We start from the raw sequence: 14,057 nt of genomic DNA, 5'->3' as shown, positions 1-14,057 counted from the left end.
AATCGCAATGTAGAACGTCCTTACGTCTTAGAATGTTTGTTGACAAGTGAGGAAGTTACGACAGGCCGTTAACGTCACAGGCAGGAGAAAAAAAGAGCGCTTGGTTTGCTCACATGCACCGCATAGGTAATCTCGCTATTTTGAATTATCGGATTTATCACGCACCCGTAATTTTTTTGCCTAAATCAAGCATTTTCAAGCATAAACATGGCAAAAATAAGCTAAAATACAAATATAAGGCATTCAGAAGACGCAGTCAAGGTCGTTGTAATGATATGTAGTAGTCTACACTGCTCGGCGAGACACACAAGCAACAGATTTGATCGCTGGAGCAACAGGCTTTTACAGGCACAATAATCCCTAACTCATCGGCTACTGTTGCGGCCGTAACCCACGCAAAGCTAAAACTCATCTCTGTACGCCCAACGTCACTTCCTGTCCTCCTGTCCAATAATAAAAGCCCCCATGGGTCAGTGCATTCCAGTGATGAGAAAATAGCCACCGCAGGAAGTACTGTACAGAACAGGAAGTAAAGTACAAGAACTAACAAAACTAACAACTGAGTCTATATAGTCGTCCCTCGTTTATAGCGGTTAATTGGTTCCAGACCAAAACGGTGATAAACGAATTTTCATGATATAGGATTCAATGTTAATAAATGTTAATTATTAATTATTAATTCATAGTTAGACAATAGAAAACCTGTTTATGACTTTCTAAATACAGTTTTTACCATTATTAGAGCCCTGTAGACAAGAAATAACACCCCTGTGGTCAACTTTACACTCCTATTACTCATTATTTATACCACATTGCAACGCTTATGCTGCAGGGACTCGAGGCGGCTGCAAGCTAGCGAGCTAACAAGCTGGCGAGCTAACCAGTTAGCCTCAAAACGTTTTTCGTCTAAACGTAAGATTACCACTTCCACAGGGAATGGGAGGAGAACTGTTTTTTGCTCTATCATTTCGGACAGGCCATGACTTCATGCAGTGTTAATGTCATGTAATCTAAGGTAATGTTTTGTGTCATTACTGCTGCCTGGTGACTACAGAATTACATATCCCTTGTATTTCAATATGTTTTGGCTAATAATAGACCATAGTCTACCAGGAAACAGCCATCATTTATTAATAAATTTCTGAAAAACCGCAATATTGCAAAAGACGGCTGTATTATGTCTTCTTTATGTCTTATTTTCTCTTATTATGTCTACTATATTGGGTAACATGAATGTAAAGGTGACTAAAGGGGTGTTATTTCATGTCTAGATGACTCTAATGATGTTAAAAAAACATATTTATAAGGCTGTAAACAGATGTTCTATGTTCAATCTACCAAAATATTCAATTTATAAATAAGGAATCCTACTTCACGGAAATTCCCTTATCACAGTCGGGTCTGGAATCAATTAACAGTGATAAATGAGGGATGACTGTATTACAGTGTGCGCCAGTACGGTACCATCGGACTGAGCCACCCCCCAGAATCATAATGGCAGCCCCCGTATTTGTCATCATCCATGAAGCAGGAAGTACAGATGGACAAACAAACACACATGCACTCCACAACTGTTTGGGTTTTTACAAACATTTCGGACCACCAAGCCTTGGTGGGGGTCTGCGCTCTACCAAGTGATCGCAGGACCCGCTGAGCGACGAGTGCGTTCATGTTGAGACCAGATTACTTTACAGACATTACATGCTGTAGGTAACAAAAAAAAAATGGGCGAAGGAACCTAAAAAAGACTGTCTTTGTTTCCACTCCACAGAGGGAAAGGATTCTCAATATCGAGCGAATCTGCAACCTTCTTCGCAGAGTGAGTAATATCTGCTTTTCACCTGCAGCTGCTCGATAATGACACCAGAGGGGCTTCATTTGTCTCTGCCTCCGGTGGGAGAGCCGTGACACACACACACACACACACACACACACACACACACTCACACACACACACACACACTCCATTTCACATGGAGTCATCACCACAGGCCACCTTCACTGCATGCTACCCACCCACATGCAAATTCACAACTCCGACTTGCTCATATTGTGATCTCTCTTTGCATTCGACAGGGAAAAATGTCTGCAACATCTGTCCCACACAGAGGAGACCATTTTGATTGTTATAAAACACAATAACAGAGCTTTTGGCAAAGCATATCATGTAATAAATCAGCACCAGATTTCATTGAAATATAAGAATTACCGTTGTAAAATAATTCCAAAAAATGAATACATGATTAAAATACATTCGATACAAGACAGAACAGACAGCAAATAATATGTTGAATTTATAAGAAACCAAGTAAACCAATAAAAAACAACACATTATGGGAGCTCAGTGTAATATTAGTGTAGTTATAGTAAAGCAAATATTTGCAACTTTCAGGATGAGAGAGAAACAAACCCACGGATGCACTTATTGTGGAACCACTGACTATTGTGCTGGCATTTTCAACAATGACGGCAGCTGTTTAGAGCAAAAATAGTCTCTAATAAGCCGACAGAATACCACCTGGCCAACGCAAATGGACAAAAGAAAAAGTCAGCATCCAGACAAACACTTAAATTGGTCCAAATCTGAACAGAGTGACTTTCTATTAAGTGAACTGAAAGTGAATTACGGAGTTGCGGTAATGCGCCTCAATGCTGGTTGCCACTCCACTCTCGCCACCCGCAACACCACCATGCAGACAGGTCTGCAGTGTAAGTTAGTTTCACGTTGTACGTTGGATATTCGGCTCCGTAGCTACAGCGGTAGTTCCCCCTCACTGTGCCCGGACTGCTGTGGCTTAGCTACATGGTGGTCGTGGCCACCCTTGGTCACTCTCCGGCCACCCACTGGCCATCTAGACATTTCAGGTATCAACTTATTGCCCCCACTATGCGAGTAACGGTCTCACTTTGGCCACACCAGTGAAACATTGCCAATGCTCACACGGGAAGTGTTTGTAACCGCTGGTTATTTATACTAGGGACCGTCAATAAATTACTATTGCATACTATTGAAGAGAGTTTGTTAAAAAAAAAAAAAAAGCCCTACATTCTAAATCACACCACAAATTGATCTATAACCACGTCAAATGATTAGTCCTACCCTAAAAGTATTTTGCACACCCATTTTTTCAAATTTGATCTTTTATTGGATAGATGTTTATTGGATCTTTTACTGGATTACAGACCTGACTCACAGAGGTTTGGTACAAAAGCCAAACAATATTGTTGGTCATGCTGTGTAACAAAAAAGTTAATTCAGCGATACTTTGGTTCGGTACCAGATTGGATCAGCAACACTATAGAAAAAAAATCAGATGGGATCGAAAGCCAAAAAATGTGGATCGGGACATCCCTACCTCACACTGAAGAAATAACTGACTGAGACTATCATACATATACAGTATACAGTATAAATACAGTATGTATTATTTAAAACACAAAAGGCGATGGTGCCATCTATCCATGCAGGCCACCATTACGGCGCCTCATTCCTCCTCTTTTCCTGTTTTCCTATTGTTTGTAATGATGTAACTATGCATAAACACCCACGTCTCCTTACAAATGACACTATAGTGTTCCCTCGTTTATCGCGGGGGATAGGTTCCCAAAATAGCCTGCAATAAGTGAAATCTGCAAAGTAGCCAGCTTCATTTTCTTTTACAATGATTATACATGTTTTCAGGCTGTAAATCCCCTCAACATACACTTTACACACTTTTCTCAGACAGGCACGAACATTTTATCACATTAAAACCTTCGTTTGAATGTGATAAAATGGTTTCGGTTTTGTATCCTTGTTAAAACATATTGCTGCAGACGAACCGAAGATTTATTTACAAGCTAGCAAGCAAGCAAGCTAGTGATGACACAGGAGACATGGCAGGACGGCACGAAGAAGGAGATTGATTGACAATTATCTAGAGCCAATCAGGACGCAGAAAACAATGGGCGGTGCAGACAGACGAGAGAGGGAAGAGATAGAGACTCACCTTCCCACAATGCAATTCTTCTTAAAGGGCCAGGCTCAGCCTGTAACAGCGTTCATACGCTGTCGTAAAAAAAAAAATCCACGAAACAGCAAATCTGCGAAAGGTGAACCGCGATAGCAAGAACCCATTCAATGTTTTACATTTTACAACATCCGAATGCAATAATGAACTGGTGTCCAGTCATGGAAACGATATACACTCCTGATCAAAATCCTAAGACCAGTTGGAAAATTGCAGGTATTTACATTTTGCACTGCAGTATTTTAAGGAGGTGCTAGGTAGCACTTCCAAATGCAAAAAGAAGAAATGGGAGTGAGACAAAAAACATTTTGAGTAAGCAATTTATTGCAAACAAGCACTCAAGAGTAATTTAAGACCATAGCTGAAAAAAAAGTGAAACCCCACTAAAATAGAAATAAAATGATCAAAAAAGGACTCAATAATGAGTAGCTGCACCATTTGTGTTACTCACAACAAAAATGGGATTGTGCATGCTTGATGCCAGTGTTTCCAGGAGGCTAGTGCGAATGTTGCTCCAGGTGGTGAAGATGGCTTCACGGAGGGCATCCGCTGTCTGGAACTGATGTCCATTTTTGTAAACTTCCCTCGCCATCCATCCCCAAATGTTCTCATTTGGATTTAGATCAGCAAAAGAGTGATCTTTTTCCTCTGGAAGAAGTCCTTTGTCAGGCGGGCCTGCAGTCATGAGGGATGCCCCCTGCAACATCTCCACGTAGCCAGCTGCCGTTTGACGCCCCTTCACAACCTGAAGCTCCGTTGTTCCATTGAAAGATCATGACGGCGCCCCCTCCACTGTGCCGTGTGAAAAACATCTCAGGTGGGATCTCCTTGTCATGCCAGTAACGCTGGAAGCCATCGGGACCGTCAAGGTTGCATTATTTCTCATCAGAATAGAATTTTCTTCCACCTTTCAATGTCCCATGTTTGGTGCTCTCCTGAAAATTCCAAAACGGGCAATGTTGCGGCGTTGAAGACGTTGTTTTTTACGTTCTTAAAAGCCTTCTCTTGCAGATGCCGTCTGATGATTGATGATTAGACTTCACTCGGCATCAGTAACAACCATCATTTGGGCCGAGGATGGTCCCGTGTCTTGACAGACAGCCATCAGATTGTCCAGCTCAGGGCCGGTGACATTTTTTTGGGTCTACCACTTGAAATTTTTTTCCATATACCTCGGGATGTGTGGAGAAGTTTCAAATGACTGTCTTACTGCGTCCAACCTCAGCAGCAATGGCGCGGTGTGAGAGGCCTTGCTTATGGAGCTCAACAATCCCACCGCGTTCAACGAGAGAAAGCTCTTTTGCCTTCGTCATGAAGAGAACATGACAGAAAATCACACTGAAGCCACATTTTTGCCAAGATTTTTGTTTTTTAAAGGCTGTGGTCTTAAACTTTTGATCAACTGATGGACAGCTTATTTCACGTCCTGCTTGTTTGCGTACTCACAATGTTTTTTGTCTCACTCCCATTTCTTATTTGAAGCTCTACGTAGAACCTCCAACAGTGCAAAATGTGCATTCTTGCAATTTTTAACTGGTCTTAAGATTTTGATCAGGAGTGATTAATGACATCATGATATCACCAAACAACTAGAGCTGATATTTCAAGGTACTTTAACACATTTCTGTGTGTGTTGTGTTTAGCTGGTGGTCCCAGAGTATTCTATCCATGGGCTCTTTTGCCTCATGTTCATGTGCGCTGGAGAGTGGGTCACACTTGGCCTAAATATCCCGCTTCTCTTCTACCATCTGTGGAGGTACGGATCAACCCGCTCCCCTAGCTGATGTCTTCAAACGTTCTTTTGAAATGAGTCTATATCTGTCTTGTTAGGTTTTTCCATCGACCGGCTGATGGGTCAGAGGTTATGTACGATCCCGTGAGTGTGATGAACGCCGACATCCTCAACTACTGTCAGAAGGAGTCCTGGTGTAAGCTGGGTTTTTATCTGCTCTCTTTCTTCTATTATCTCTACAGGTATGTTTAACTCTACGATCTTCTCCATGATCATGTAGACTGCATTTACACTGCAGGTCTTCCAATTACTGACTTTCCCAAGCAGTGTTGGGCAAATTGCTTTTAAAAAAGGTAATTGGTTTTAGGTCTACTGTAAAACTGAACACGAAAAATTAATACATCAACATAAACAAAAGCATTTAAACAAATGCTCTAGCTCGATGCTAATTTGCACTGAAAATCCCATCAAGGCACTACTGATTAGCATTTTACAAGGCGAATGAAATGGATAACTAAGATGCACCTTCCACTTAAGCAACTGATATGTAGTATGCATACGCAAAGATTTTCTAAAGCTCAAAAAGATACAGGTCTGGCACATTCAACATCTTCATGGCAGTGGACTACTAACAGACGTTGCGGGTGTTCTTCTATGACAGCGGGTTTCAAATAGAAGGACAGTGTTGATGCCAAGTATCGGTCTATTATTTAAAAAAACAAAAAAACCCTCCAGAATAACAGTGCAAGATTAAGACCCACTGAAACGAGCTGAGAATCACTGGCTCAGACATGTGATGTTCACACGTTTCTGTACATTAAAGACACTAAAACCCATCCAATGTAGGTCAATACATATAGGCTACGCTCTCTGAACAAAATAGCTTTGTGTAATGGGGGGGATGAGAGGGGGACAAAAAAAAAAGAGAGACAAGAGACAAGGACAACAGCCATCCATTTACTTTCGCTGATCCGGGTCTGAGTTGTAGGGGCAGCAGTCTCAGTAGGGAAGCTAAGACTTCCCAGTCTCTTGCAGTTCCACCAGGAAGACACCAAAGCGTTCCCAGGCCAGCTGTGAGACACGGTCCCTGCAGCATGTCCTAGGTCTGCCCTGGGGCCTCCTCCCAGCTGGGATCAACAGTTCATTTTATTTTTAGATAATACAGAGGGCTGCACTAGCTGATTGGAGCTGTGGCCGTAAAGTGGTTGGCGCCTGTCGTGGCGGTCATCCCAGAACCCGTTGGTGGACACCAGTGGTCAGGGATGCCGTCAAGATGAAGAAGGAGTCTTTTGGCTTTTGGCTTATGGGACTCCGGAAGCAGCTGACAGGTATCGGCAGGCCAAACGGTCTGCGGTTCTGGCAGTCACTAAGGCAAAAACTCGGACATGGGAGGAGTTCGGAGAAGCCATGGAGGACGACTTCCAGACGGCTTCAAAGAGATTCTGGACCACCATTCGGCGTCTCAGGAGAGGGAAGCAGTGCACAGTCAACACCGTGTATGGTGGGGATGGTGTGCTGCTGACCTCGACTTGGGATGTTGTGGATCGGTGGAAAGAATCCTTTGAAGACCTCCTCAATCCCACCGACACGTATTCCGATGAGGAAGCAGAGCCTGGGGACTTCACGGTGGGCTCTCCTATCTCTGGGGCTGAGGTTGCTGAGGTTGTCAAAAAGCTCTTCGGTGGCAAGGCCCCGGGAGCAGATGGGATCTGCCCGGAGTTCCTTAAGGCCATGGATGCTGTAGACATGTCTTGGTTCACATGAGTCTGCAGCATCGCGTGGACATCGGGGGAACCATACTCCTCAGCCTCTCTGGTAAGGTCTATTCAGGGGTTCTGGAGAGGAGGATCCGCTGGAGGGTTGAATCTCGGATTCAGGAGGAGCAGTGTGGTTTTCGTCCTGGTCGTGGAACTGTGGACCAGCTCTACGCTCTCAGCAGGGTCCTTGAGGGTGCATGGGAGTTTGCCCAACCAGTCTACATGTGTTTTGTGGACTTGGAGAAGGCATTCGACCGTGTTCCTCGAGGAATTCTGTGGGAAGTACTCCGGGAGTATGGGGTATCAGACCAGCTAATTCAGGCTGTTCATTCCCTTTGGTTCACATTGCCGGCCATAAGTTGGACCCGTTTCCAGTGAGGGTTGGACTCCGCCAGGGCTGCCCTTTGTCACCAATTCTGTTCATTATTTTTATGGACAGAATTTCTAGGCGCAGCCAGGACGTTGAGGGGTTCCGGTTTGGTGGATGCAGGATTGAGTCTCTGCTTTTTGCAGATGATGTGATCCTGCTGGCTTCATCGAGCCGTGAACTTTAACTTTCACTGGATTGGTTCGCAGCCGAGTGTGAAGCGGCCAGGATGAGAATCAGCACCTCCAAGTCCGAGTCCACGGTTCTCACCCAGAAAAGGGTGGAGTGCCATCTCCGGGTCGGGGATGAGATCCTGCTCCAAATGGAGGAGTTTAGGTACCTCGGTGTCTTGTTCACAAGTGCGAGGGAGGGATGGAACGCGAGATCGACAAGCGAATTGGTGCGGTGTCTGCAGTGATGCGGACTCTACATCGGTCCGTTGTGGTGAAGAGAGAGCTAAGCCGAAAGGCAAAGCTCTCAATTTACTGGTCGATCTACGTTTCTACCCGCACCTGTGGTCATGAGCTTTGGGTACTGACCGAAAGGACAAGATTGCGGGTACAAGCGGCTGAAATGAGTTTTCACCGTAGGGTGGCTGGGCTCTCCCTTAGAGATAAGGTGAGAAGCACTGTCATCCAGGAGTGACTCGGAGTAGAACCGCTGCTCCTCCTCCGCATTGAGAGGAGCCAGATGAGGTGGCTTGGGCATCTGGTCAGAAAGACCCAGGACACGTTGGGGAGAGTATGTCTCCCAACTGTCCTGGGAACGCCTCGGGATCCGCCGGGAGGAGCTGGACGAAGTGGCCGGGGAGATGAAAATCTGGGCCTCCCTGCTTAGGCTGCTGCCCCCTCAGATAAGCGGTAGAAGATGGATGGATGGATGGAAACCCCTGCCTTAAGACTATAGAAGTAGAAGTTCTTCTTCTCAGACATCAGCGCAGAAGATGGTGTCACTTAAGGGTCAAAAAGGCTCAAGTAGAAGTGGACTGGAGAGCCACGTAACAGGTCCCACTCAAGGCCACAAAAAAAAGATAAGAATCAGGTCAACTGAACCATGCAGTGTAAATGCAGCCTTCATTTCAGTTCCAGTGTTATAGCAAAGTGCATGAACTGTCCGTTTGTGTCTATTCATCCGCTGCTGATACAGCATGGTCTACGCCCTGGTGAGCTTCTAACAAACTCACGCTGAGACCGAGGTACAACGTCATCCAAAAGAAAAGAACCTTCCCGTCTGCGGCTTGGGTTTTCCACGGTCTCACCTTGGAATACGACACAAACAACACCCGATATGAGTGTCATTGTGAATGTAAAAGGTGTGGCCTCCGCTCCATTTATATTGCTTTATGTCAAACACCGCAGTGAGACAGAGGGACAAAGGTATGAATGAAGGATGGAAGTGATGCTGACGATGGAAAAGGTGTTTGTGCTGCCTTTTACGCCTCATTACAAAACTTAACAATGACTCTGAAGGGCTGGAGTAATCCCGTGCTGCTCTTACTGATCCAGTCTCTCAACTCACTGTGACCCTCCAAACACTTAACATGGGCTGGAACACGAAACAATATGTCTGTAATCTCTGAAAGTGTGCACATGGCCAGATGTTTGCTATTATTGTGTATATTTCAAATAATAGACACCTCTAATATCCAACCACTGTTTTTCTGTTGAGTTTTAAAAAAAAAAGCACTGAAAATGCAGACAGGAATATAACAGATCGGTGCGTGCACAGACACTTTCAACCAAGATGGAGATAAAGCTTTGACCATCAGGTTCATCAAGAACATTTTCACATTGTAGTAATAATAATAATAATAATAATAGCAAGGTTGAAGTCTCCATGCTGACAATTCATTCACCTTTAAGTGTGTTCTTAGCTGTAAGGACGTATTTTGTGCTAAAGATAGCTAGAGGAGGGCTTTTTGCTCATAGATTCAATGCCAAATGTTCGTATCTGAAAAAAACAACAACATTGTGCCAAAGAACATGAAGCAAGTGAAAACAAAAAGCGGCGAGCTATAAAAAGAAATGCCTGTTGTATATCTGCGTCCAAACGCTAAGGCGCCAGCAGCCGACTGTGTCTCGGTTTTCACTTTCTTCAAGACGTATTTAACCTTGGCGCAATGGTTTGCTTACAAGAAAAGAAAAAAGAAGAAAAAAAAAAGAAAACTAACTATAGTCTGTATTTTTTTGTGTGCAGAAAAGCCTTATTTCCAGTGATGTTTACTCGTTAGCATATATGCTAGCCATTTTAGCGCAGCGACATTTCTCAGATCTGTTGTAAAGCGTACAGCTCTTACGTATGAAAAGCAATTAAATACTCCAAACTAGCAATGTCATAGGTTAGATGAGGTGTCTGCGTTTGTGTATGTATAGTGGAACCTGCTTAAGTTGGTCCCGTTCATATCGACAGCGCGTCAATTCCGATTTTTTGCTTGTTGTACCTAATATTTTCATGTCAGTGTGAACCGTACAATTCCATTTTTCCAAATGAGACCCAGGCCTCTTTCGTTTGTAGATATAAATCCGATATTAATGTTCAGCCAATACGTCTTTGGCTACGTTCACAATGCAGATCAATTCAGATGTTTTTGCTCATACTGTGGTGTTGTTCCATGTTTGTCACACTTAAATGTTTCAGATCATCAAACAATTTTAGTGAGTGACAACACAACTGAACACAAAATCCAATTTTCAGATGAAATTTTTTAATATTAAGAGAGAAAAAAATCCAAACCGATGGCCCTGTGTGAAAAAGTGCCATTTCTAACGGTTTTGGTTTTCCAGCCAACCACACTGAGAGCCATTATCCACAAATGGCGAAAAAATATGGTGGTGGTAGTGTGAGGGTCTGGGGCTGTTTTGCTGCTTCAGGACCTGGAAGACTTGCTGTGATAAATGAACCATGAATTGTGCTGAAAGAGAATGTCCAGCCATCTGTTGGTGACCTCAAGCTGAAACCAACTTGGGTTCTGCAGCAGGACAATGATCCAAAACACACCAGCAAGTCCACCTCTGAATGGCTGAAGAAAAACCAAATGAAGACTTTGGAGTGGCCTAGTCCAAGTCCTGACCTGAATCCTATTGAGATGCTGTGGCATGACCTTAAAAAGGCGCTTCATGCTGGAAAAGCCTCCAGTGTGGCTGAATGACAACAATTCTGCAAAGATGAGTGGGCCAAAATTCCTCCACAGCGCTGTAAGAGACTCATTGCAAATTATCACAAACGCTTGATTGCAGTTGTGTTTTCACTTTTCACACACAGGGCCATGTAGGTTTGGATTTGCTTTTCTCCCTTAATAATAAAAAAACAGCATTTTGTGTTTAGTTGTGTTGTCATCGGCTAATATTTACATTTGTTTGATGATCTGAAACGCAAAAAAAGAAGAAATCAGGAAGGGGGCAAACACTTTTTCACACCACTGTACGAAATTAGTGCGGCCAACGCACGTTCAGAAATTTTGCACGTCCTCCATGCGTGTCAACATCTTACTCCTTCACGGTCACCACAACTATGTTCTCCACGCAGCGGCCAAAAAAAATCGTACACTCGGTTGTGACCTAAGCTTAAGATAAGAGTATAAAATATCACATAATAATAATATGCACAAATGGAAGAAAATCCTTTATTTTCACCAATTTTCCTGATGTCTCTGGGCAAAGTCACAAGCAAATGCGCACCCATGGCTAGTTTCAGTTTGGGTTATGTTTACGTGAGGCAGCCAGTCCGAGACGCGTCGACATGAACGGGTTCCGCTGTAGTAGGTGAGGGGGACAGATAATGACTCGGTGATAACCATTATTTGTAATATGTAAAGAGTCATTTGGATAACACAATCACACACGTGAAATAATTGTTGCTTGACGACCAAGCCTTTGCTCACCTGCTCTTTTTCATTCGTTGGACTTATTTGTAGATAAGCGATGGTTCTATTGTGATTCCAACAGCGGTAGAAATACAGCCATTCAGGGGCCTGATGACAACGTGGTTCATAGCCGGCTCCGCGTGTCGGATGTACGTGTTTGATATCAATACTTAGGAGTAAAAGTGTCAACATCCACACTGTTTTAGAAATCTAACTTTTCCTGTACGTTCAAGTGTATGAAAGTCACTCATTTGTATTAGACAGCAATACCAGGACAAAAGACTGATAGAAATAATGCAAATCAGCAGTGGCTATGTTTACATGGACAATTTCATTCAACTTTATTCGGTTGCCATGATACAGAAGATTTAAAAAAATGTATAACATATGATGATAACATAAACAAAATTATATTTGTCCATTGAAGCGTGCTATAAATGTGTTTTCTGTATGAGTCCAATCATTCCCACGACTTCTTAGCCCTGCTGGCCCTCTGAGTGCACGGAGTCGGATCACGGCGCCTGCCAGTTTCAGTTTGTCAGCATGTCGCCAGTTATATAATGTTGCAGAAACATTTATTATACAACATGAGTTTCTAATGTCTTTCATGTAAGCGGGACATCATTACTCTTACTAATCGGACAATGAAATCAAGAGAAATGTCACACGCGGACACGCTGCAGTACTCGCCTCATCCTGAAGGGGCCAGGGCATCATGCGTGTTACTGCCGTCCTTCCGTGTAGAGGAAAAAACTTTTTTTTTTGTTAGTTTTGATAGCAGCAGCACTATCTGGAGAGCAGTAAGCTGAACAAATGAATGAATTTGACTGCCAAGATGGAGTATTACAGTACTGTATATATCCAAGCTCACCAGAAGGAAAGCAAACTTTTACAACAAAGTACCAGCGTTTTTCCTGCAGAAGGATAGGGTGCTTGTACTTCATGTACAGTACAGATAAAAGGTATGACCATGACCATCATTACATCTGAATGGTTTTCCGTTAGTAACGCCGTCCTTTCTGCCACCTAATATTGGAATATTGACGTTCATGTAAATGTAGCCATTGCGTGCATGGCAAAACAAGATGTCCATCAGTCTATTTGTATACAGTGTAGTTTGTTTTGATTAAATTCACATAAATTCCCTTAAATCTCATTAGAACATTAACAAAGTCTCCGGACGGACCTCATCTAAAAAGTCCTATGGGAGGAAAAAAGGTCAAATTTGTATCTGACCTTTGAGTTGATGGTAATTTGGATGAGTCACTGAAATCCACAACATAACATGAGAGAACGTCCTCAAATTCAACAAAAAAACACCAATCAATCGATCGCAACTGGACTGTTCAGGTTGTCTTAGAAGACCTTTGGCCTCTCGTCCGAGCAGGCTTCATCCGTTCATGCTGAAAGACTACGTGGGATAAACACGAGTCCGACTAAATAGGACAGCTCTAGTCCGAGAACCTGGTACAAAATCCTCTAAAGGAGGAGCCATCTCTGAACGGAGGGGGAGGTCTGCGACACCACCTTCCTCCCACATACATGCTGTGCTTCCATCCCTTCCCAAAAGATTCAAACATTTAGCCTCCAACAAACAAGGCACAACCACCTTGGCGTCAGGTGGGTCCATGACCATCATGACATGGACAATGGAATGCTAATGAGGGCGATACCACCAAAACGACCATCAGTGACGGGCAGGGGCCCCACTACATTTGAATCCTAACTTCCGTCCTTTGACACCTCATAAGAGCGAACGTTCTCAGACTAGAGCTGTCCTACTTAGTCTGACTAGTGTTTGTCCCACCTCGTCATTCAGCATGAACGGATGAAGCCTCACATGAGAGGCCAAACGTCTTCTCAGACAAGCCGAACAGGCCAGTTGCGATCGATTCAACGCCTTGAGAACACAGTGACCTGCATGAATGAGAATATTCACAGGCACAATTAATGAAGCAACATACTGTCCACTCAACAACGCTGGTGACAACATGAGACACCCACAACCAGAGCCATGACAAAGATATTCATGGTCACTTCTGTACCTAATGTTGTGTCCAGGGCGTGGACAAATGCTGAGTCAGGACAATCACCACTGAAGCACACGGACAAACACATTTTGGTTCAACGTCGCCATGTATGTGCTGTTTAATTAAACATTCTAGGAACTGGTAACAGCATTTGTAACAGTCTTTTATACATTTCTGATCATTGTACGCTTCCGACAGTTTGGTGGACAACTTTAGATCTATCAGGTTATACTAACGATGTACAGTTCATATACAGCGATTCATATGTATTCTAATAAAAGAACTACCAAAATCAGCAC

The 14,057-nt window shown here is 43.5% G+C and overlaps 1 protein-coding gene across 1 annotated transcript in view; it reads left to right on the top strand.

The window, feature by feature from the left end:
- Nucleotides 1-14,053, top strand: part of cnih2 (cornichon family AMPA receptor auxiliary protein 2) — a 28,314-nt gene extending 14,261 nt beyond the window's left edge. Inside the window, exons 3-6 of the mRNA XM_054754179.1 lie at nt 1,772-1,819; nt 5,654-5,766; nt 5,841-5,984; nt 9,013-14,053. Coding sequence (XP_054610154.1) covers nt 1,772-1,819; nt 5,654-5,766; nt 5,841-5,984; nt 9,013-9,040 — 333 coding nt within the window. The 3' untranslated portion in view covers nt 9,041-14,053. The remainder of the gene's footprint in view (nt 1-1,771; nt 1,820-5,653; nt 5,767-5,840; nt 5,985-9,012) is intronic.
- Nucleotides 14,054-14,057: the final 4 nt, after the last annotated feature.

The sequence above is a fragment of the Dunckerocampus dactyliophorus genome, chromosome 16 (genome assembly GCF_027744805.1).
Source record: "Dunckerocampus dactyliophorus isolate RoL2022-P2 chromosome 16, RoL_Ddac_1.1, whole genome shotgun sequence".
Classification (NCBI taxonomy): Eukaryota; Metazoa; Chordata; class Actinopteri; order Syngnathiformes; family Syngnathidae; genus Dunckerocampus; species Dunckerocampus dactyliophorus.
This window is presented reverse-complemented; position numbering and strand designations above follow the sequence as displayed.